General features: G+C 40.4%; 1 protein-coding gene across 1 annotated transcript in view; it reads left to right on the forward strand.

Moving 5' to 3' along the window:
* Window positions 1–22,785, forward strand: part of prtga (protogenin homolog a (Gallus gallus)) — a 106,965-nt gene extending 84,180 nt beyond the window's left edge. Inside the window, exons 12-20 of the mRNA XM_078427445.1 lie at window positions 11,618–11,713; window positions 13,170–13,356; window positions 14,985–15,112; window positions 16,431–16,601; window positions 17,308–17,499; window positions 18,848–18,971; window positions 19,329–19,494; window positions 21,027–21,137; window positions 21,803–22,785. Of these exons, the coding sequence (XP_078283571.1) occupies window positions 11,618–11,713; window positions 13,170–13,356; window positions 14,985–15,112; window positions 16,431–16,601; window positions 17,308–17,499; window positions 18,848–18,971; window positions 19,329–19,494; window positions 21,027–21,137; window positions 21,803–22,237 (1,610 nt within the window). The 3' untranslated portion in view covers window positions 22,238–22,785. The remainder of the gene's footprint in view (window positions 1–11,617; window positions 11,714–13,169; window positions 13,357–14,984; window positions 15,113–16,430; window positions 16,602–17,307; window positions 17,500–18,847; window positions 18,972–19,328; window positions 19,495–21,026; window positions 21,138–21,802) is intronic.
* The last annotated feature ends 1,734 nt before the right edge of the window (window positions 22,786–24,519 follow it).

A 24,519-nucleotide genomic window follows, 5' to 3' on the forward strand; every position in this document is an offset into this window, starting at 1 on the left:
TTACAATATCCGGCACCTCAATCTCCTTTGTATCATGTATGCAAAAACAATATGAATCAAACTGATTATTGAATACTGAGTGTAGGCAGCAGCTAATGTGAACTGAATGTTGTTAGTTTTAACCTAGATCTATTTGATACATAGCCAGTTATGGGTATCAATTTATTAAAGTTAGCCAAGCAATATTAACTTTACTGCAAGATGTGGAAATGTTTCAGTATGTTTTAAATAGACTAAGGATTTTGTTGTACTTGCATTCTGATAGTCAGCACCTAAATGTGTATACAATGGTTTTACAAATGCAACAATATCTGTAGTCTGGTTGTTGTGAGTCAGAAAACCTACCTTTTAGGAGGTTTCTGTAACATCATACAGCTTGATTTTGGCTTTGTTGTGTCACCACTCCCTTTACAGTCCCCCCAGATCTCGGTCTCCCAATTGCTTCAAAAGCAGGCTTTAGTCAAGGCAGATTCTAAGCGTGTCAAAGGGCATGGCCCAGATGTCACCATCTAGCATGGTTGGATTCTTTCCTGCATAATTGCAGCAGCTTTATTGTATTCTGAGAATGAGCTCGGGGCACTTATTCACCCCAGCAGGCTAGCCACTAGACTGTTGCCGGACAATATATGGTGAGCTCGCGAGGAACTGGACAACACAGAAGGCATTAACTTTTTGCTTTCAGTCAGAACTTTATCCTGGATCACAGAATTTCATGTGCCTAACTAGGATAAGCCCCATCTTGTATTAAGTAGTCAAAGTTAAAAGAGACTGGCTGTAAATTTTGTGTAGGCACTGTTTTTGTCTTGTCTAGCCAAGCCTTATCTGTTGCTTAGTCCCAGAGGGGACCTTTTTAGAATTGAGAGGTCTGGTTTTTCAGTAGGTTTGCCTTTGTCTTTATCACCACTAAATGAAGGTTAGTACGAAAGGAATGACCCTTCAGGAAAAAGAAACATTTTCTCCAAGGTTTTGACCTCTGGTTCAGATTTTCCCCCATGCCCTCTCGCTGGTGACCTGCTAGCTCGTTTCTTTTGAAGAACTTTCGATATTTGCAAATATTTTTAACAGTGAAGGGATTTGCCGTTCTTTTGAAGCGTAGCTATTTGCAGCATGTCAATGAAAATAAATGGTTTGCAAACATTTGCTGGTAATGATGCATTTGACAAGTGGCCCACAATGCTTTACTGACATATTGGTGCAACTTTTAAATGACCAATTACACTTAGTTGCCCCCTAAATGTTCCTGAGCCAGTGGTAAAAGTGTAATGTTCGCTACAGCATCGGCATTTATGTCATCACTTGGACCTACTATTCATGCCACTGTAGTTTGTTGAGGATTCGAATTTTGAGGTGAAAGGTTTGTTAATAGACGAGGGTGACTTTTAAAAAATATATCTAAATGAATAACTTCACTTGGCATTAGATTTCTGTTTTGGGGCTTTGACTTAGTTTAGGCTTGAGATACAGCATGGAAACAGACCCTTCGGCCCACCGAGTCCATGCCGATCAGTGATTGCCAGACACTTACACCATCTTACACACACAAGGGACAATTTACATTTTTGCCACGTCAATTAGCCTACAAACCTTGTACGTCTTTGGAGTGTGGGAGGAAACCGGAGATCCTGGAGAAATCATGCAGATCACCGGGAGAATGTACAAACTCCATACAGACGAGCACTTGTAGTCAGTATCAAACCCAGGTCTCTGGTGTTGTAAGGCAGCAACTCTACCACTGCACCTTAGGGAGAGCCCTTAGGGAGAACATACAAACCCTGTACAGAGTCAGGACATCCATGGTCAGTTTTGAACCCGGGTCCCTGGTGCTGTCAGGCAGTAACTCTACTGCTGCGCCAATGGTTATTTGGCTTCAGCCTTTGAGCAGGAAGAAGGGGCCTGACCCGAAATGTGATCTCTCCATGTTCTCCAGGGATGCTGAATTACCCTAACACTTTGTCTTTTTTCCATAAACCGGCATCTACAGTTCATTGTTTCCACAAGAGATGTTAAATTTCTGCTTGTGCTTGTGTGGGCATATTGGGAGCATTACTGAAGGTTCAGTGTTTAGCTGTGGATTGATCAGTGAATTACCGGTCAATGGCAACCAACCATTCAGCATTCAGTAGCTGCTGAAAAAGTCACAAAAATTGGAGCCAATGGTTCAGGCACAGAGTTGTGAAAACACATTTTCACACTCGCACCCGACAAAGCCTCCCGTTCCAGCTCCTGAAACCCCTGGTTCTTACCGACACCAGTGGGTGTCAGCCTTTCTCCATTCTCCTGCCAAATTAGCTGCTCTCCATTTGGCAGCAGGGATAGTGAAGTGTGAGGTCAAAGAGGTCAGACCTGTTCTCTGTCCAACATTAACATATCTGAACTATCAAACACAAGTCAATGAGTGATTATCAGTAATGGAAGCTCTGCCCAGTGTTTATGGTTTTCCCTTCTGCTCCCACTGCCCCCTCACCCCACCCAAAAAAAAACTGCCCTTCACCAAACCAAGATGTGTGTTGTGCAATTTCAGAATGCGAACTTTTGCCCTGGCTAGCATCAGGAGCTTGCTGTAAAAAAAAAAAGTTAGAGGCATGCGTTTGGCATTCCTTTCAGTACCTCTCAAAGCTTCTCGCAGCTAGTGAAATATTTGTTTGATGTGTGGTCATGGTTGTAGTGGAGAAAACATTGCAGTCTGCTTGTGAGTGACTTGGGCTGGGAATAAAAACTAAAGCTGGTAAATTTCTATTGCTTGCGGTATCTCTCAAGGCATATTTCACACAACTAGTGTGTGGATGAATCAAAACCTGGATTTTTCTTTTAAAAAATGCTTGCACTTCCTCTGTCACTCATGATCATTGAAAATATAATGTAGTGTATGGCGAGTCTGGAGGCTCGTTCTTTGTTGAAGAAGTTTATTGCGACAGCAATATTCGATCACAAAGTATAACGAACGAGATTACAGACAACCATTAATTCTAACTGTTCACTTCGAAGAAGTCTCCTAACTGACTGGTTTTGGGCGCCAAAACCACACGTGATGACGCTGTCCAATCAGCGGGCTCACTCCCTGAACCAATCCCTACGGTCGCACCCACACGTGACCTTGCTGGCCAATCTAAGGGTTCGACTCCCAGGACCAATCTCTATGGTCGCTACAAGTGAGACATAACCCTGTACAACAGTACTGATATTTTATGGCCAATAATATGCTGTTTCATTGAATATGCTTTATCAACGAAAAATCTATAAGGTAAATCTACAAGGGCAGCACAGTGGCGCAAACCAGAGAGCTGCTGCTTCACAGCGTCAGTGACCCGAGTTTGGTGCTGTCTGTACAGAGTTTGGGCGTTCTCCCTTTTTTCTCCGGATGCTCCGGTTTCCCCCCCACACTCTAAAGACGTACAGGTTTGTAGGTTAATTGGCTTTGGTAAAATTGTCCGTATTAGCCAGCAAATTCAGTGAATCATTTCATCGCGTTTCTACATCTGTCGCATTTGTTCCATTAACGAGGACTTCCTCTCTAATGCCCCTCCCCCCTCACTCTCCCTACACATCTGTTCTGACCCACCTTTTGCCAGGTAGACACGAAAAACTGGAGTAACTAAGCGGGTCAGACAGTATCTCTGGACAATAGGTGATGTTTCGGGTTGAGGAAGAAGGGTCTCGACCCAAAACGTCACCTAATCCCTTTCTCCAGAGATGCTGTCTGACCCGCTGAGTTACTCCTGCTTTTTGTGTCCATCTTCCGTTTAAACCAGTATCTGCAGTTCCTTCCTACACCTTTCTTCCAGCACAGAACATGGAATTCCTTTGGCCCGCAACCTACCAGCTTTCTCATTCTGTGTTCTATCAATTACAATTTCCATCGGCTCCATTGTGACCGCACCACGGAAAACAAACTGTTGGAGGAACAGTAACCAGCACTTGGTCTCTCCCGTGTAGATGAGGCTACATTGGGAGCACTGAGTGCGGTGGAGGAGGTTGGAGGAGTTGCATGTGATTATTCGCCTCTACTGGAAGGTTGTTTAGATCCTTGGATGGTGGCGAGGGAGGTGGCATTTGGTGTTGCCCCTCCTACGGTTACAGGGAGATGTGCTATTGGGCAGGGAGCAGTGGGTGGGAAAGGATGATTGGACCAGAGTGTCACGTAAGGAGTAGTCTCTGCAGAAAGGGGTTGTGAGGGACAATGTGATTTATGTTGTGATCCCGATGCAGCCGGCAGGTTTTTTCCCCATTGTTTCCAGCTATCTCCCACCAGCCTCTGTCTCAAATCTATCTTCCCTTCCCCACCTGGCACCATCAGTCCCCACCTCGGCTAGTTCTGCCTGTCACCTGCCACACCCCGGCTCACCCCTTCCTTCCATCCCTTTCTACTGATTACTGTCCCTTTACACTCAGTCCTAGTTCAGGGTCTTGACCTGAAACATCAACAATTCCTTCAACTCAAGTGCTTGAGTACCTCAATGGGACACACAGTGCTGGAGCACAAACACTATCTGCAGTTCCTTGTTTCTACCTTCCCTCCCTTCAACTGCACAGAGGCTGCCTGACCCCTGCAGTAGTTTAATCTTTGTTCCAGATTCCATCGTCTGTAGTCTCACCACCAGTCACGCTTTCCCTTCTCCCCTCCCTGCTTTTCACACGGATTGCTGTCTTCATGATTCCCTGGTCCATTTACCATCCTCAACCACCACTATCCTTCCCATGGCACCTTCCATGCAACTGGAGACGATGCAACATATGTCCATTCACCTCTTCCCTTCCATTTGAGGCAGCGGTTCACTTTTACTTCCAATCAAGTCACAGCATTTGGTGTTCACAATGGGGTCTCCTCTACACTGGAGAAACCAGACGCAGATTGCGTGATCACTTTACAAGGCCCCTGGACTCAGTCCACAGGGGTGATCAAGCTTCCTGTTGCAAGTCACTTTAATTCTCAATCCTCTCCTCCACAACCATAGTAAACTAGAACAACATCTTATCTACTGTCTGGAGACTTAGCAGCCGTCTAGCAATGAACAATGAATTTACCAGCTACTGCTAAATCCTATCATTTTCCTTTCTCACCTCGTTTCTATAAAGTGCCTCCCTGATAGTCAGAATTATTTCTCCTTATCATCTGATCTATTGTCCCTTGTAATGTTTTGTCTGACATCTCAATCCTTCCCCAGCTCTGCTTTGAAAACAAACACCCCCTTCACTCTCCCACCCCAGTTGTAAGGAAGTGTTCATGACTTTTAATGTCGACTGGGTTCTCTTTCCACAGATGCTGCTTGATTGGCTGAGTTCTTCCAGCATTTGGTTTTGTTTCAGATTCCAACACCAGCAGTTTTATTTGTTTTCCAATTCAATGATTATGCCAATTGATTGTTCCTACCTTTGGATTTAGCCATGAATGTCACGGGTTTAAACCCCAGCAGTAAACTTTTCACACTTTGTTAAAGTAGGTTTACAAACCTAAATCTTATCCTCGCACTCTCCCCTTCATTTCCTTCCTCTCTTTAAAACCATGTCCTGATATAATCTCAACATGATAACAGTTACCCTCCATTATTTTCCACTGGCTATGTTTCATGTGTTGGTGGGTTGTTGAAGCACTTTATTCAGGACAAGGCAGCACCATTTTGAAAGCAATATAATATTTTATAAGAAAGGTCCGTCCATGAAGGAGCAGCTGGCAACCTGGCTCACGCCAAGCATTGTACTTTGCAAAATGGAATTTAGAAATATTGTGCGCTTAAATAAAAAATTGACGAAGAAGACTTGAAAGATGCAAGGATTGACTTGCATATTTACATTGGTTTACAAGTAGATGTAGCCAAAGAAAGGGCCTGAGATTCTTGGGTTTATTTTTAAATAAAGTACATAAAGAGCTGGGAGATGTTCTTGCAAAGAATAAAGGATATTATTTCAAGCCCCAGTTGAGGACGGTGTACAGTTTGAGTATCCCGGCATGAAAAGAAGGGTGGTGCTGAGGGAAAGATGCACTTTGGAAGCAGTTGAGAAAGAAGCTAATGAAAGATGATTTCCACTGGTCATAGTCCGTAAGAAGTAGGCATAATGTAAGACTTGCTCCGGAAGCCTAAAATTAATGATAAATTTAAAAGAACATTGAATATATTACCACATGGGATTTTAAATTGGCTTGTTTGAGCAGGAGCTGGATAAATTAAAGATGCTACTAAAGCCACAGGTGTTAGTTAAGTTGGAGCGGTTAATATGGTGTTGAGTTGGCGGTAGATTGGGTCAAACCTGTTTCATTTTATATTTCTATCCTATTAATATTTCCACTCTAATTTGCATTAATTTAAGTTTTAGATGTTTGGGAAGAGCTCAACAGTGGATAGTTAATGTGATCCGATGACTTGTGTGAATTTATTCAAGTTGTCTTTAAAAGCTAGTGGTCCCCGAGGCTTCTTGTACAAAATATACAAGCAATTAAAATTTGCCCTGCTGCATTGATGCCTTAGATTGCATCTGGGCGATTCAAATCATGTGTAAGATTGTGTCTCACGAACTGTGACATGCATTAAAATATTAAAGACTCTTTAAAAATCCTTTGAGACGAATGCCTCATTAGTTTGAGATATTCAGCATGCTCCAATGACGTCTCTGAGGAGTGGAGAAGCATGTGGGTTCATTCTGCATTTCTCAAACCTGCTACTTCAATGCCAAATAATTCTGCCGAATCTAATATATTCGCTCGGCATCCACATAACAAGTTGTTATTTTAAAGGAAGAAATCCAAGCATTTTTTAAATGAGTTTTGCCCATTTAACCATGTCTAAAATCAAACTAACTTGGACTATGATTTTCATTATAAATAATTTGTACGTCACTAAGTAGAACCAAGGGGCTTTGGGCTTATTGTTTTGCACTAGATTTTTAAAATTGAACTTTTTTGTTTATTATTTTATCTGTTGAGTACAGTGTTTATAACCCTATTATGCTGCTGCATGGAAGATTATCATTGTCCTGTTTTGGTACATTGAACAATAAACATGCTCGCCTCTTGAATGAAGATATAAAAATATCCTATGGTGGCTTTTGGATGTAATGGTAAAAGTTTATTCTTTTTATTATTATATACATAAAATTCTTAGTGCTATCCATTGCCAATGATTGAGCGTGGAGATGGAGTGTAGAAAAATAACTGCAGATGCTGGTACAAATCGAAGGTATCACAAAATCCTGGAGTAACTCAGCAGGTCAGGCAGCATCTAGGAGAGAGGGAATGGGTGACGTTTCGGGTCGAGACCCTTCTTCAGAGCGTGGAGATGGATAAATATTTGATCGATCGAGGAATGGAGGGGTGTGGAGAACTGACACGTGAGGATTTGAGGACCGCATAGATCAGCCATGATCCTATTAAATGGTGGCATAGGTTTGAAGGGCCTGATGGCTTGCTCCTGCTTCTATAGTCTTGTGTCCTTGTGTTCACTGCCCAGTGGGTTTATGGTCAAAGGTATTTTTCTGCATAAAAGTTTCGCCGTAGGCCAAGTGTACAGCAAAGTCCAACTACAGTGCTATGAGGCGTTGTAGCCATCCTGCCACATTTGCCCATTTATCAATTGTCCTTTACCACTGCAGTTTGAAATTTCTCTACCTTATAACCATTGAGTCCTGTATCTCATTTTGGCTGCACTCTGACAATGTGTGCCACTTCTATGGGAACTGTACTTTGTTCAGACAATTGCTGTTTCACTCCCTCAAACTCTTCATTTATGTGCTTGGGATTCAAGCAAATTCAAACCTCTAACCAGAAAGTAACTTCACCAATAAAGCTTTATTACCACTCCAAGTTTCCTTCATTTCAATGTTTGTCCTCATTGAGCTGAAACAACATCACTAAAGATGATCTGTTATTCTCTGTAAAGTGAATACCAAACTGCACATTTCCAACTTTACTTGTTTTGTTCTAACCAGCCCTTCTTACTGAAACACAGTACAAATTCCACTAGCTACTTGGTACTTCTTCAAATAAACTTATGTTGGACCACTTCAACCCATTGAAAGTAATGTTCATTCCTTTGAAAGTATTAAAATTTAAAACAAAAATAAGGGGACAGAAGACCATCTCTAGCAAGAGTTAACAAAAGTTATTTCAATCTTGGTGGAGACACCAATAGTGCAGCATTAATTCTGTGGTTCTCTGTTATTTTAAGGTAAATATTTCCACTGTTAGATGGTGCATAATAAATTATGGTCTGCAGTGGATCTCCTGATAAGTGGTGGCTCTCAGCTTTTATGGGGATTATTTAAACGCACTAGAAGTGTTCTGCGTCGGAGCCTCCTGTAGGTTATCTGGTTACCAGAAACCATTAAAACTGACTGCAAAAGATGTGCTTTTGTTTTAGATGATCCATTAACAGCAGCAGCAAAAATAATGCTGTGAAATAGGAGCTCCACCATCCAGACTGGCTTTACCAGATTTAGTTTTTATTTTTGTAGGTCTTTTCACTATTGCATTTTAAAAATTATTTGCAACATCTTAAAGTGGAGAACTTAAAATTGAGGATTTTCATTGAACACTGGAATTAAAATGATAGTGAAGATGCTTCTGCTATTCTATTTTAACTGAATATTATTCCTGCACATAACGATATGTTGTTAGGCAATTTTGTTTTTAATCTCCTTCTGCAAATGTACCGTTGTTTTCTTCGTGACGTGTATAACCAATCCTCTTCATGTGCCAATAACGATCCTTAAATAATCCGTGAATTTGCTCTAAAAGCTAAGTACAAGTACTTTGACAAATTATAGATTCTATAAGGCAATATAATTATTTAATCTTTTCACTAAAAGGAATTTGCACAGGCCTGCAGCTTTCTCTAACATTTGCCCTCCAGAAGACCTTTGGAGCCCATATGTAAAAAAAAAACAAAGTTTGGTCTACTCGAAGGCCATTGAAAGAGTGAGCTTGAGCTGCCCAATGATACATTCCCCAATTTTTCTTTCCTTGCACAATGGGAATGAATCTGCACTTCTTGCCTTGTGTAAACGTGTATTGATAATTAATTATCTTGTTCATTTTGTAAAATTATAACTGAAAACGTTTGGAACGGGCAAATTAAAATGACAAATAGTTTCAGAAGTTACTTATTTAACACATTGATCCTGCCTGTCCTTTTGAATGCTAATTGTTCTACATCTGATTACTAATAGATATATCATAGAAATCTGTTCAAGATTTCTCCAGGGTATGGAGCTGAGCCACACAGACTATATTGTTGACTTATCTTGAATGATAGTGGAGTGGTGGTGTGGAGGGAGGGCTAGGCTACAATTATCTTGAGTGCCTCCGGCTAGGGAGTGAAAAAACCCATCTAGTTTTGTGCTCTAGATTGCTATCTAGTGACCTCTGCTGGAAAATGTTCATTCACTGGTATTCTTATAAACATGTACCCTACATCTCTCTTTACTCTGAGCTGCCAGAACAGTGTTAGAACTGCAAGACTATTGCATTTTGAAAGAGAAAGGGTAAAGTTATGCTTTGGTTGGAGAATGCTGAAGATATTTTTATTACTTACATAACCCATTTTGGGCTTTTTTTTTACAACAGCTGTACCTAAAAAAACATGAACATAACCATACAATACTTGCTAAATTGATTCATTTGAATACTTGAAATATCTTTGAGAAAATCAGGGCTTGGTTTTTACTGACCTCATTTGGTTAATAAGGTTGACTCTTTTGTGTTTGTGGTCACTTAATAGACTATTAGTTTTGAATTTTCTGTAAGGTATTTTGAACTGGACATTGTGGTAACTTTAATTCATACAGATTTCATTGCTTGGAGCAAGAAGGCAATCAAAATGCCCAAAAATGTTGCTTTGCAGTTTTAGATGAGAAAATCTTAACCTTTATAATACTGTAGAGTGATGAATTGGTTGTATTTACAAAGAGAGGCCCCCTGTGTTAAGATGCATTGTGTAAACCATTGCTGTAAGCAATATCTCTCACTGAGGAAGGGCAATTCTATGTTGACATTAGACCTTTGCTTGTCTCCATTTAATGGAACGATGACCGATTCAGGATAACCACTCAGCAGGCCAGCAGACATTTTAAGCTACTTGACAGTATGATAAATGGTTAGTGTGGTCATCCTCTTGCATTCAACAGGTCAGCAGGGGTCCCATGTAGATAAGTCGTTTTGTAAAAGGATTCTTAAACCAGTTACCACGGGCTTTTATTTTGTGGTTTATTTTGTACTTTCTCCAGAAGAATGCTTACTGAAAATTATAGATAAATGTGTACAACCTTAAAAAAAAGTTTCTTAGTTTGATGTTGATTGTTGCAAATAGTAATTGGTTTTGTTACTTTTGAAAAAAATAATTTGGCTTTCTTCAGAATCCAAGAAACCCTCAAAAGTGTATTATGGTTGGAAAAGGATTATTTACAGAAACATCTGACAGAATATTTCTGGGACAAAACGATTCCACCAAGACTAAAAATTCTGCCTTTTTTGCTGCAATAAGTGGTCTATCGCATATCAGCAACGATAATGGAAGAGACACCAGTGCTGATGTGATCACACATTGTCCCGTTAACTAGCAGGCATCAATGGAGCTGCCGATTACTGATACCAATTTGTACCTTCAAATGCAGTATCTGAATTTGCATCCACTTTTTAGGGCTGGGCCTTTTAGCTAACTCCTAAACAGGTATTTTTCCGCATAAAATATTCTAGGTAGGCACCATCTCCCCTGGCAGTGGGAATGAGAGAGGCCATCGAGAACCCTTGGCCAGCCCCAGTTCCTTAAAAGGAGTGACCCATGATGTCATCAAGTGTTTATGGGGGTGGGGGAAGGTTGCATAGATAACCAAATGTTAAACAAATGGGGCTTTCATGCAGAAAGATTACGAACCCATTGGTTTTAGTATTGTTTGAACATGATGAATTGCAATTGTTTTCTGTTTTTTTTACACACTTGCATCAGCTTGAAATATTTCAAGAATCATGACAAACTGTGAAGTTGATGCATTCTGCATTTACAGCAAAAATACTGGCAAAGATAAAGCCCATAGCCCACAGTAATCATGTCCGAAACAATAAGGGATATTGTACATTGAATTGTAAAGGGAATTTGTCAATACTAGGATAGAAAAAACATAAAGCAATGGATGTTTGCTCTGGGTGGATGCTATTGAATTTTAATATTTTGGGATTTTGTTTGCAACAATGCTTGTGTTCCTGGTTGCCCACCCATCCACCAGTCATGTCTGCGTGAATTTTTAAAAATTGTTATTAATTCCATCTTATTTAGATTCCTACTTTTTCAATTCTTAGATTCCGCTTTATTGTTTTACATCTGCCTGGTTTAGGATCCATTTGAGTAATTGTAAAATGATTAGTGTGGATACACACTGACTGGATGGACAGGGATACAGGGATGTACAGGAACAGTCTGAAGAAGGGTCTCGACCCGAAACGTCACCCATTCCCTCTCTCCTAGATGCTGCCTGATCTGCTGAGTTACTCCAGCATTTTGCGATACCTTCGATTTGTACCAGCATCTGCAGTTATTTTCCTACACGGATGTACAGGGACGATCAAGTGGAGTGTGGGGGAAGAATGCGATCGCAATAAAACTATAAAATAATACTGGATATTATTTCCTTTTAGACCCTCGAAGGAAGTATCACATGCGTTTGCTGGCTTATAATTCTATGGGTGAAGGCTACCAGGCAGACCAGACAGTGAGCACCTCAGGATGTGTGTGTAAGTGCTCAATTTGTAGTTGGTGTCTCATAATGTTCATTTCATATTGAAAAGCTGTGTATCTTTTAAGTAAAATTCCTAGAATGTTGTCCACTGCTAAATCTTCAACGCCGGCAGCGAACCACTGAATAGTAATGCTGTTGGTGTGCCTGTCATAAAAATAAAGCACCCTGTCAGTCACAGCCAAAGCAGTCAACAGTTTCACTGGTTCCCGTAAATCATTTCCAATTTATAGGGAATTGGATTTTATTTTCTCTGGGGTTTTATAAACTATTTTCTCACTCTGTCAAGACCTTGCATAACAGATAAAGGCAAACTATTGGCAGTAAAACGGCAATAATCCAGTATCCGATTGCTTGTAAATCTTGGTTGCTGGGCATCCGTCTCTCTCATTGGAGGCGTGGGTTCAGAGGGCAGCCGGGAAGAGGGTCAGGCGTGTGGGGCCAAGTGTATGGGTGGAGTTGGGGGTCAGCAACGTGGGTAGGTTTGCAGCTGGACCTGGGGCTGCAGAGTTTGTATATTTCCTGTTCCCTTTCAACTCAGCGATTTCACTGGAAAACGTTTTCACAGATTTCATTGTACCACGTGAACAAAAAATGACATGGGTACATTTTGGTGTTTAATAGTACCACCCAATAGCCCGGAAAATCTTCCCGTCCATTAGTAAAAAAAAACCCCAAGCAAACTGGATTTTCTGAACCAGTTTGTGTGTGAAGGAAAATGGGAGTGAACCACAGATACAGTCTAAAACGTGGAACGTATCACAAAATCCCAAATTCTCAGCAAGTTATAGATGTCTTCTCTGAGTCACTCGGTCAATTGGATAGCAATTCTAGGGGAGCCTAGTCTTTGCCCTTTGAGTGCCTCTCTATCAATACTTCTACTGCTCAGCTGGTTGGTGAAACATCAAGAATTTTCCTAAATGTGTTTTATTTTCTTAAACCCCTCACACATCACTTAAACACGTTGGTTCCCCTGTGGAGCTTAATCATATATTCTTGGAATCCAACATCCTTGTTTTACAAACCCAATAAAGGAATAATTAAACAAAAAGACAACCGCTGAATTCCTCCAGCAGTTTGTTTATTTTTGCTCAAGATTCCAGCATCTGCATTCTATTGCATTTCCAAAGGAATAATTAATATGTTGACAAAAATGTACATGTTGTTCCATATTTGGATGCTTTGAAAACCAGTCTTGTTCAATTTATTTTGGCTATATCTGGGGCTTTTAATAGCATCTTCTCCCCGGAGTACAGAATTTGCATGCAGCTGTTAACCATCAATACTTATCCCTTTTCCAGGTTGATAAAACAACTCTGGAGCATATAGATTTTATGATATTGGCCGTCAAATAAAAATTCAAAGTGCATTTCTAATTTCACAACATATTGCCATTATTTAAACATTTTGAAAACCTACACGAGATGAATCATGTGTGTGTTCTTATTTGACAGCTGTTCGAGATCGCATGGTGCCTCCACCACCCCCTCCTCATCACTTGTACGCAAAAGCCAATAGTTCATCGTCTATCTCCTTACAATGGGGGAAGCCGGCTTTCACTGCAGCACCAGTGATCAACTATACTGTCCGCTGTAACCCTGTGGGGCTGCAGAATGCTTCACTTGTCATGTACCTTCAAACGTAAGTTGATTCCCTCTCTGTTAATCCACAGCTCTAGGTGTTTATGATGGTGTTTATTACCAGTGGCAGGAAAAAGTCACTTTTTTACTTGTCAATTTTTTTTCGGTATCGTGGAAATTAAGTCGAGAGCCAGACTTTGAATAATTCCTGACACAGCTATTAACTATCTTCAAAGTTAACCTGTGCCCCTGTTAACGTGAAGCTATTTGACAAAACCATTCAATATTTACAATGGTTTATCATAGTGCAGTCGGACTCTGATTCGCTTTCAATTAACTCTAGGCTTTACAAATGTGTCTGTGTGTTACACCTTGTGGGTGTCCACAACTGCCCCGAGCGATCAGGGCCAATCCACTATTGAGAACTTCTCCCATCTAATCATAAGGTAAATAAGGATGTCAGATAGCAAAAATGCTGGTCACCTTCCTGGTATCATCTGTTGTCGGGCAATGTGAAAGAAACCTCTGACTCATTGGAGAGAGCTGGGATCAGATACTTGTTTACTCTACAGAGTTGCAGAGGGGGAAGGGCAGTGGCTGCAGACAGGCTGAAGCTTTTAACTAAACAGAGGTTTTATAGACAAACACCATAAACTTTTACTTATGATTTTCATTGGGATGTGGCACTAAACCATTCTTTGTTTAACAATTCTGAACTATTTTTATTACAAGTTAACAAGTCACATTGCAAGCAATGAGCTGTGTTGTAGCTCAGCCTCCTTTTCTTTCACCCTGTTCCAGTGAAGTGGATTGGTCAGGAGCTTTGCAGTACAGCTAATGGTAGTGTTGCAGTTACCCAATGCAAAATGTTAATGGTTCAGATCATTGAATGCTTATTTAATTTTTCTCAAAATTGTTACCCTATCCTTGATGCACTGATCCAAAAGCAACAATTAATTTATTTGTTTTTTTAATCTTTACTGAGTATTCTCTCCACTTGTTTATGGAGCACGCAGTTCACATGGGGAAAAGACTTAATTCTTCCTTTTCATGGAAGCGGACCATTGATAAACTGTACGAAATACAGGCCACAACAAATGTCATCCTGCATTGCTTATCAGAGTAATGAGGGAAATACTGCAAATACTTGGAAATAAACTTGACAATTAATCATTTTGAAAATGTATATACCAAAAATAGAATGGTCTCAATACAATCATGAATGGGTTATTTTTGCTTTTACAAGAGGTGTCATTCTTGAGCAAATTTCTTCCAGAGTTGAACAGTCTGGGTCTCGACCCAAAACATCACATATTCCTTTTCTCCAGAGATGCTGTCTGTCCCGCTGAGTTACTCCAGCTTTTTGTGTCTATCTTCGGTTTAAACCAGCATCTGCAGTTCCTTCCTATATACTTTGTCATCAGCTACCTTAATCCTTAGTTATCAGCTCGGTATATTTGAATTAACCTGGGCAAAGCAACTGGATGGTTCAAGTATATAATACTATTACAGTAAACTGTTTCATATTTATTTTATTATAATGTTGTACTTAACATGCAAATAGAAAGCCACAAACTAATGCATTTTATTCGATCCTATTTTCAGTGTGCAGTGCACAATGCTCAGCTATGAAATCGGCCCTGAATAAATTTATCTTCTGATAATCCTATTTATGCTTTATTTCTCCAGTTCTGAGACGCACATGCTAGTGAATGGTCTGCAACCCTTCACTAAGTACGAGTTTGCAGTGCGGCTTCATGCAGACCAGCTCTCCAGCCCCTGGAGCCCAGTGGTTTATCAGCTCACCTTGCCTGAAGGTAAGGACCAAATCGCTCTATTCACAGCTCAGAACTCAAATGACCCCATCACATCTACTTAAACAACAAATGTTTACCTGAATTTAAACCTCTCATTTTCACGGTGTCAACCATGTTTTTGGCATATTCTGTCATTGAAGGGATTTCAATATGTGGCATGATTTTATCGTGGTATTTTATCTTCACATTTTAAACACTTTTTGAAAACAACAGGTCATTCCAAGTGGAGTTGTGTTCTTTCTGAAAGGAATGGACAATTCCAGAGTAAACTAGGATATAAGTATCCTGCACAAAACATGTTTAGACAGTAACATTCCAGATGGTATGGGCTTTACTCCACAAAATATTCCCAAATTTTGTACTGATAGCAAGTGTTTATGACTACATGAGATTGAGGATATTACATTGACATGGATTAAATGTTGGCAATATGATTAAATGTTGATATTACATTGACATGGATTGACAGCCATATCCTTAGGGTAACAGGCTATGACTTGAGGGCAACTTCAAGAATCAATGCATCAGCCCCACATCCATGACAACAATGAGTCTTTTTTACAATGTTAGAGGACTAGAGGGTTCGGTGGTTGGACACTTTAATTCTCCTTCCCATTCCTACACAGACCTTTCTGTCCTCGGTCTCCTCCATTGTCCGAGTGAGGCTAAACGCAAATTATAGGAACTTGCAGCCCAGTGGTTTCTCTCACTTCAGGTAGCCCGGCATTCCCTCTCTCTCTATCCCTCCCCCACCCAAGTCGCACTAGCTTCTCATTTTCACCCTACAAACAGCTTACAATGGCCTGTTTCCTTTATCATCGTTACTTTTTTGTATATCTTTCATTCATTGTTCTTTATCTCTCCCCATCACTGTCTATATCTCTCATTTCCCTTAACCCTAACCAGTCTGAAGAAGGGTCTCGACCCAAAACGTCACCCATTCCTTCTCTCCAGAGATGCTGCCTGTCCTGCTGAGTTACTCCAGCTTTTTGTGTCTATCTTCAAGAACTAGAGGGCATGGGTTTAAGGTGGTGGGGGGTGGGGAGATTTAATTGGAACCAGAGGAGCAAATGTTTTGCACACAGAGTTCCCATATGGAACATGCTGTCAGTGGAGGTAACTTGAGGTGAGTACAATTACAACTTTTTAAAAATATTTGGACAGGAACGTGGAAAGGAAAGGTTTAGCGGGATATGGACCAGGCACAAGCAAATGGGATTAGCTTGGATGGAGCATCTTGGTCAGCATGGATGAGTTGAGCCAAATAGCTTGTTTCTGTATTCTATGAATGTGACACTATTATTAATTTCTCTTGCAGCTCCAACCAATCCCCCTTCAGGAGTCAAAGCCACTTTGATAGAAGAAGGAACTGCTCTCATTTCTTGGAAGCCCCCAGAAAACACCAATACCGCTGTCACTCATTACACCATCCTGTATGCTTCTAGGAAGGCCTGGATTGGGGGCGAGTGGCAAGTGCTCCATAAGGAAGGTGAGCTTCACTCAGCAAGTGTGAACTCATGAGCATTTGTTCAGTTTTAAATCTGGAAGCTGCAAACTACTTGACTCAACTTTCATGAAATCAGTGAAAATGAGAGTCTGAGAATTGTGTAGTAAATAACAGCCTAAGTGGTCCATAATCTGCCCAGCTTCCTACAATATGCTTGTGACCTAACATCCTGGCTGAAAACCCATGTGGCCTGATAATTATGAATGAACAAGGCCTGGTCAGTGGCAGCTACAGCAATGAATGTCATGTAGTGAAGAGTCTCTTGTGTTGAAGGTGTTCATTGCCTTGTTCAAATGATGCTTGTTGCTTATCAGCCCAGCTGCGAATGGCACCTCGCTCTCACTGCTGTAGGCACAGGTAGCACAGAGCTTGTGAGTCACGTCCTGTTGGGTTAGGCCTGGTCTCATAACCAGGCACCAGTCCATTATCCCTGTACAGCAAACATAATGGAAATGTATCTGGCATTGCATTATTCAGCAAGGTCTTGCACATTTGTTCATATATGGAACAAACTTTAATCCAATTTGTTACTCCACACCATCTTGCTAACTTTGTGTGCCAAGTGCAAGGTGACCTGCCAAATATATTCATTGCAATTTTCAAAATAATGCATTGTGTTAAGAGATCATGCCTTGGTTTCACTTTTTGTTTTTAACCTTCAATCCACTAATGTTATGGTTGTTTTTAGGATCAATTACTATGACTTTGTTGGAAAATCTTGATCCGGGAAATGTATACCTCATTCAAATATCTGCATCAAATGAAGTTGGAGAGGGACCCTTTTCCAACATTGTAGAACTGGTGATCCCTGCTACAGAGACTGTGTACTTTAGTCAAGGGCCAAAGTGGTCTGACTCCCTCAGCAGTGCAGATGCCAAAGGTAAATACATAGTCAAAACCAATATAACTTTGTGCATCTTTCCTGCCAGATGTATTTTGCAGTCAATGAAATGGACACCCTTGTTAGTGAAATGCTGATCTGAGCTACAAAGAAATATAAACTGGGCAATTTACACTGTGGCTCAATCAAGATACTTTTAATCTATTCTAATATGTTGTTCATATCAACAATGAGATGAGGTGAAACAGTGAATTAGGAATATATGAAGTAGATGCATGTTTAATCCACATTCTGCTGTAATGCATGTTTCCACAGAGCTAATTGGATATAACACGATTAATTAAGGAACACTATTTGTAGTACGCAGGCCGAGTTGGTTGTAATGCAATTTTGAGCGGGATCTGGGGAACCTCTTAAGAGTTACTTTGGAATTTGACAAGCAGAAAAAAACCCTTGAAGGAAAGAAACAGTCTGGGGTTAAAAACACCTCCATTTTACCTTCCTGCAGTATTCAGACACCATTGTCACTTTAGAACGTTACATCAGCCTGAAATTGAAAGCAATTGCTTCTGCTGACACTTGTGCAATGATAGTCTATTAAACAAGTAATGTAAGAAAATAACTGCAGATGCTGATACAAATCGAAGGTATTTATAGCTTGCAGCCCATCGGTATGGCACCTCGTATTTCGCTTGGGCAGCTTGCAGCCCAGCGGTATGAACATTGACTTCTCCAACTTTAGCGTTCCTCTGTCCCTCTCTTCCCCTCCCCTTCCCAGTTCTCCCTCTATCTTCCTGTCTCCACCTATATCCTTCCTTTGTCCCGCCCCCCTGACATCAGTCTCGACCCGAAACGTCACCCATTCCTTCTCTCCTGAGATGCTGCCTGACCTGCTGAGTTACTCCAGCATTTTGTGAAATATTAAACAAGTAACATGCAGCCTTCCGTATTTTTAGCTTGCACTAACAAAAATAAACCTATTAAAAAGACCTTTATTTGAAAATCCTGCAGGAAAATAGTTTGTTAAACAGAGTGTGAAATGCTCCTTCCCCCCCCCCCCCCCCCCATGAACACAATTGTTTTTATAACACGATTGCCTATAATGTGAGGTTTCTTAGAGTACAGGTAATTCTGCTATAACAGAATAGTTGAATTTCTAAGTGCTTTTATTCCCTAGTAAAATGAATGTAATGGTGGAGATTTCTAATAAAGTAATAACAAAAGCTAAAAGGATATAATGTATTTAGAACATAGTCAACATCTGCTTCCCCATCCTCTTCAATCATTGTTGCCTGCTCAACTAAGTTGTGACTGACCTTCTCTGCACAAAGCCATACTAACCAGTTTCTATGGTTCTAATGAACATACCATTTTGCTTTTTCCACAGGTAACTCTGATGTGTTTTACCACCTGGACCAAAAATCAATGACTGGAATTATCATTGGAGTTTGCATTGCCCTGACTTGTATTATCATCTGCATCCTGATCCTCCTTTACAGAAGCAAAGCAAGGTATAGTTTAAAAGTGTTGGGCACAAAATGCAGACATTAAAGATAATGGTCAAGGTTTATATTGAGATGTATTCTAAATGTTTTGAATATAATTGTTGTGAGTGGGAGATGTTCACCAGTCTGTGTGCTGCAAATCTTCACCCACCAGCCCCATCTAGACTCATTATTACTTGTATGTAAGCGACATTTTTATTAAAATGTCATATTTTGAAAAAGGTAGCATTTACTAGCATTCTGTCATTTCCACTTACATCAGTGAATAAACAGAGACTACTACATTCAGCGCCTGCACTATCTGATGATGTCAGCATTTTTGTTGAAGTTTTCTTTAAATGGTGAATGTTTCTGTTTGTCCAGGAAATCCAGTGCTGTCAAAGCTGAGCAACAAGGAACCGTTCAGTTAGCACATGTGACGAGTCCGCTGGTCAATGGGAACCATCTTGCCAAGAGTAAGGATGAACAGTGGGAAAATATGGAAACCTTAATGCCAATGATGCCTGAAAATGTCGTCTTGGACACCAAGGTAATTTTATTTTTGTTTTATTCGTATTGTTATCATTTTGCTTGCCTCTTGTCCTTCCAAAACAAGGTACTACTTCTCTATGATGGTAAATAGTTTGCACTATCTTAGCAAAGAAAGTGGCCCTTCAGCACATCATATCGGCCATCAAGTACTGACCCAGACTAATTGCATCGACCAACACTTGAACCATACCCTACTCTTCCTTGGTCATTTAAGTGCTCATCCAGATGCTTCTGTGAGAGTGTCTGCCTTCACCACCACATCCAGCTGTGCATTCCAGATTGCAGGCACCCTCTGGGTCACAAACCATTCTTCTCCTGATTTCCTCTAAATCACATCAATCGTATGTCCTTTGGTCTTGGACATCTCTATCATCAGGTAAAGTTTCTATCCATGCCTCTCATATTTCTGTGTAACTCTATCAAGTTGCCCCTAGGTTTTATCCAGTCCAAACTAATCCTCTCCAATCTCTCTTCCTAACTGAAATGTTCCACCCCAGATGATATCCTGGTGAATCTCCTCTGTCCCCCCAGTGCAATCCATATCCTCATTGTTGATGAACAGAGCTGCACCCAGTATTTCAGCTGTGTCCTAATCAAGACCTCCTTGCACCTTATATCCTGGCTAATGAAGGCAAGCATCCCACATGCCTCCTTTACCACTTTGTCCATCTGTGCTACCATCTTCAGGCAAATTTGGCCTGAGTAAAGGAAAACTATTTGCATTTATATCTTGTCTGCGCAATCTGAGTACATTCCAAAGTACTTTGCAGCTACCTCATTTGGTGTTGCCTGATGAAGGTCTGCTAACCCTTTACATACCAGGGGTGGAGATGAAGTATGCCACTTCCAGTTATCAAGTCAATTCACATGACTTGGGGACATGTGTGTAAATAGTTTGGGGGCTGAGCAGTAAAAGGAAGAGGGAAACATATTCAAACCAGGAGCAGGGAAAATTGAGGACAAGTATTTTACATACCAATCTGAAATTCTAACTTAAAAATCGAAACTTATTTTTAAGAAAGCACAAAAAGCATTTTAGGAGCACTTTTGTTAAACTTGTTATATTTAAGAAGGAGACTAGTGATGTAAAAGTGTGCATTAATCTTAATGAGGCAGGTACTACCACAATGTTTAAGAAACATTTAACATGGGATAGGATCAATGTTGAGGGATGTGGGACAAATGCGGGGAGCTGGGTCTAGTGTAGATGGGGCACATTGGTCAGGGTGGGCCTGTTCCCCAATTGTATGACATCTTGACTCTTGATGAGGAATCTTGTTAAAGCCTAAAATAATTTCGGGCCTCTAAACAGTGGAAAACAAATGAAGTAATTGGTTTAAGAGCAAGCTGAAAGGAAGAAAAGCCAAAGTACTGGAGAAGCAGCAGGTCTGGCAGCATCTGCTGGGGGAATGGACAGACATTTCTGGTCGTGACCTAAGACAACAGCACAAAGTGCAACTGGAGCACATTCTGCCTAGCAGGCTGCAAGTTGGCATAAAGTAACCTTTGTGAATGTACTCTTTCCAACAGGGTGGATCTGATCTGATCATTAGCAACTCTGGTCACAGAAGAGAAAAGACCACAAAATGCTTTTTTTTTGGAAGAAAAAAGAGAACAACAAATGCATACAAGGAGGAGCAGGTACGATTGGGAAACAGTGCTAAAGTAGTTTTGAACATACATTTGCATTGAAGGATAATGTAAGATTTGTTGATGGGGTGAGATTAAATAGCATGGAAGTAATCTCAGACCCTGGTTCTAGTTGGGCTGCGTAGGCTGTGATTTGGGCTTGTTTGACAATTTCTTGCACCAGCTGATGCTTGCTACAGTATCTATAATGAGAGCAACTCCTGCCAGAAATAGAATTGGAATTTGTTGAGCTTGATTTGACTTGTCAATTACAATCAGTTTTGCTTTCAGTTACATTAACTGCTTGGCCTGATTAACTCAACATGATGAACGAATCCTGCAATTGCAGTTTTACACAGCAAGTCACACTTGCTCATCAACTGATGGCTCCAATACCTTTAATCACTCCCCATTCATAATCACTTACTGTTCCTCATTTAGACCCATAATAGCCAAAATTTATTCAGTTGGCCGCCTGCCTGTTGTCTGTCTTTAAATAATTATGGATAAAGTCTAACAGTGTGGTCCTATTTTTCTAATGGAGGTATTCTGGTTTATTGTATAGAAGTTTGAATATTTTGAGTTCTCTATGGGGGAAAAAAAAGTTAAATGTTCATTCCAACCAAGGGCGTTGTGTGGGATTTGAAACTGTTTCTAAATCGCCATTCTTTTGCTAGCAGCCAGTGAGAAGAAACGGGTTTGGCGTGAGCCCCTACCAGCTGACTGGGCTGAGCCGTGAGGAATCGGGAGGCTCGGTACTGATTCCCCCCACATCATTGCCAGCTGTGTTTACCGCCGTGGGAGATACCGAATATTCTCATAACAGTGATGGAAGCCACGAAACTGGAGATTCGGGCAGATATTCGCATGATTCCAGGGAGGAGATGGAAATGTTGCACCTTTCTTCTGTCACGTGTGATACACCTGCCTTCTTGGGATCGTCTGTCCAGGGGGAAACTGCCAGCATTCCTGTCCTGCCTACCTCCGAGGAAGATCAGCGTCTGTTGGTTGTTTCTCATTCCACTACCTCTGACCTACTGGCACTGCCCCGACCAAGTCACATGTCTTCAAAACCAACAAGTGAAAACACCGACAACCAATTTCCAATTTAAGCAACCAGATCCAGTTTCACAATAATTTATCTGTACAATGGACAAATGTGCAGTAAGCCAAAGAACACTCTGCAAAGAAAGTCTGGGCCATTTTTTTAGTCACTCCAGGTTCTTGCACACTTGGTTTATGAATGTTCCATATTTTTTATTTTACCCACCATGAATGTCTATGTCAAAAAAATGTGAAAAGGACCATTACATTTCTTTTGATTTTAATTTGAAAGGTATATCATTGGAGCAGAAATATTATTTCAGGTTTTCTGCTGAAAAAAATCTACCTCAATTTTACCTAATGATAAACTCCAGTATTTAACAGGATTTTACTCCATTACCTAATAGTTGATACTTCCTTACAGAGATGTGTTGTTTTGATAAAAAAATGTTTGTTGGTGTTGTTCTGCTGTGATGTAGGGGTTGCAAGGACGTTGCCATGAGAGTGTTTGACTAAAGATCTGTTTACATGAGCAAGTGAGATTCTGAAATGGGGCCATATACACAGTGCCTTTGAGCTGAAGTTGTCTTGATTATATTGTTAATATAAAATAAGAGATCCAGTCAAGTTATTGGAAGGTTTTGAATTCATAATTTCAATCCATGAAATGTTAAATGCCTTTACACAGCTTCTACATGTATACTGTGCATTTACATGAAGCTATTGAAGGAAAATTGTAGAGCTGGTTTGATCAGAGAAAAGAAGCAATGATTTGGATTGAATGAGGTGCCTGTTGAAGTCTTGTGCTTCATTGATGTTCTTATTGAGCTTGTCCATAATGTTAATTTTGAAAGATATCTGAACTCTGCACTATAGGCAGAGTGAATGTATTCCCATTGAATATGAAGCTGAAAAGCTATGTACATCCAGTTTCATTGAATATCTGTTGGGAGGCACAGCAGACTAATTGAACCAGGCCAGGGTTAACTGAAATGATTACCTAGATGCTTCCTGTTCTAGAAACTGGAAAATACAATGCAGATGCAGAAATTAGGGAAAACATGCCTCCCGCATTGACCCCTATCACAGCCTTGTGCTGTGCTGGTTGAGTTCTGATTTCATGCATTCTAACAGATGCTTAAGCAACTATGTGACTGGTCCATTTCATACAAGACTTGCATCTATTGGGATGGTGCTTGAGCATTCTGGTTTGCTGCATGAACTTTTTTCAAAGGGAAATCTTGTGGAGTGTATCCTCTGTAAGTACGGGACTCCCCTTGATGAGAAAGTTCAAACTGAAGATGAAGTAAACTCTGCAGGAAAGAACTGCAGATGCTGGTTTAAATCGAAGGTAGACACATAATGCTGGGGTAACTCAGCGGGACAGGCAGCATCTCTGGAGAGAAGGAATGGGTGACGTTTCGGGTCGAGACCCTTCAGACTGGGGGTCTCGACCCGAAACGTCACCCATTCACTCTCTCCAGAAATGCTGCCTGTCCCCGCTGAGTTACTCCAGCATTTTGTGTCTACCTATGAAATGAACTTTACCGAAAGTTAAATATTCCAAGTGAATTTCCAGTGCCACTTGGTGACATGTTCAAATTAGTGAGTGGACGCCGGTAAATTTTTCCTGCAGCTTTGAAGTGTGGTATTGACAAGACACAACCAAAAAACCTCCACTAAAAACCCACACCTATCACGGTAGACTAAGTACATTTAATTATTGGCAGTTCCTTTTCAATAAATTTTTCATTGTCATCTTTTAAATTAATTAACAATTCTTTTTATTTAAAAAAAACTATTTGACATAAAACCCCTCTATTTCCCCCGAACTCATCAAATACCTTCATTTAACAAACTGCAAAATGAAAAATTATATAATGTCAGACTTAATTGATTTAATTAAATTGAGTCCTGGAATAAAAAGGTATTGCAGAGTTTTATTATTAAACTGTTCAAGGAATTCATGTTCAAAATAATAGGAACATAAATTTTTATCGAGTTGAAAGGGATGTAGAGTTACTTTAAAATAATATAACTTTGCGCTTGGATATTCAATAACTGTATCTCCACCACAATTTCTATAAGCCTTCTGATTATAAAACAACTTCAGCTTAACGGTATTAAATGAAATAACTCCTTCAGAGTTCCAATCCAAAGAGCACCATTAGGTGCCTCATTTGTATTTGTTTTTAGAATTGCTTGCATTAAAAATGGAGCTTTATGATACCAAAAATGTTGAGGGAATAGAAGCTGCTGCTCTCATGTGCTCTAGCCTTGCACCTCCTGTTTGATACTACCTCTTTATAAAACCTATTTTAGTGTTATTCTTTATCTAACCTCAGGGATT

Source organism: Rhinoraja longicauda, chromosome 33, assembly GCF_053455715.1.
Source record: "Rhinoraja longicauda isolate Sanriku21f chromosome 33, sRhiLon1.1, whole genome shotgun sequence".
NCBI lineage: Eukaryota > Metazoa > Chordata > Chondrichthyes > Rajiformes > Arhynchobatidae > Rhinoraja > Rhinoraja longicauda.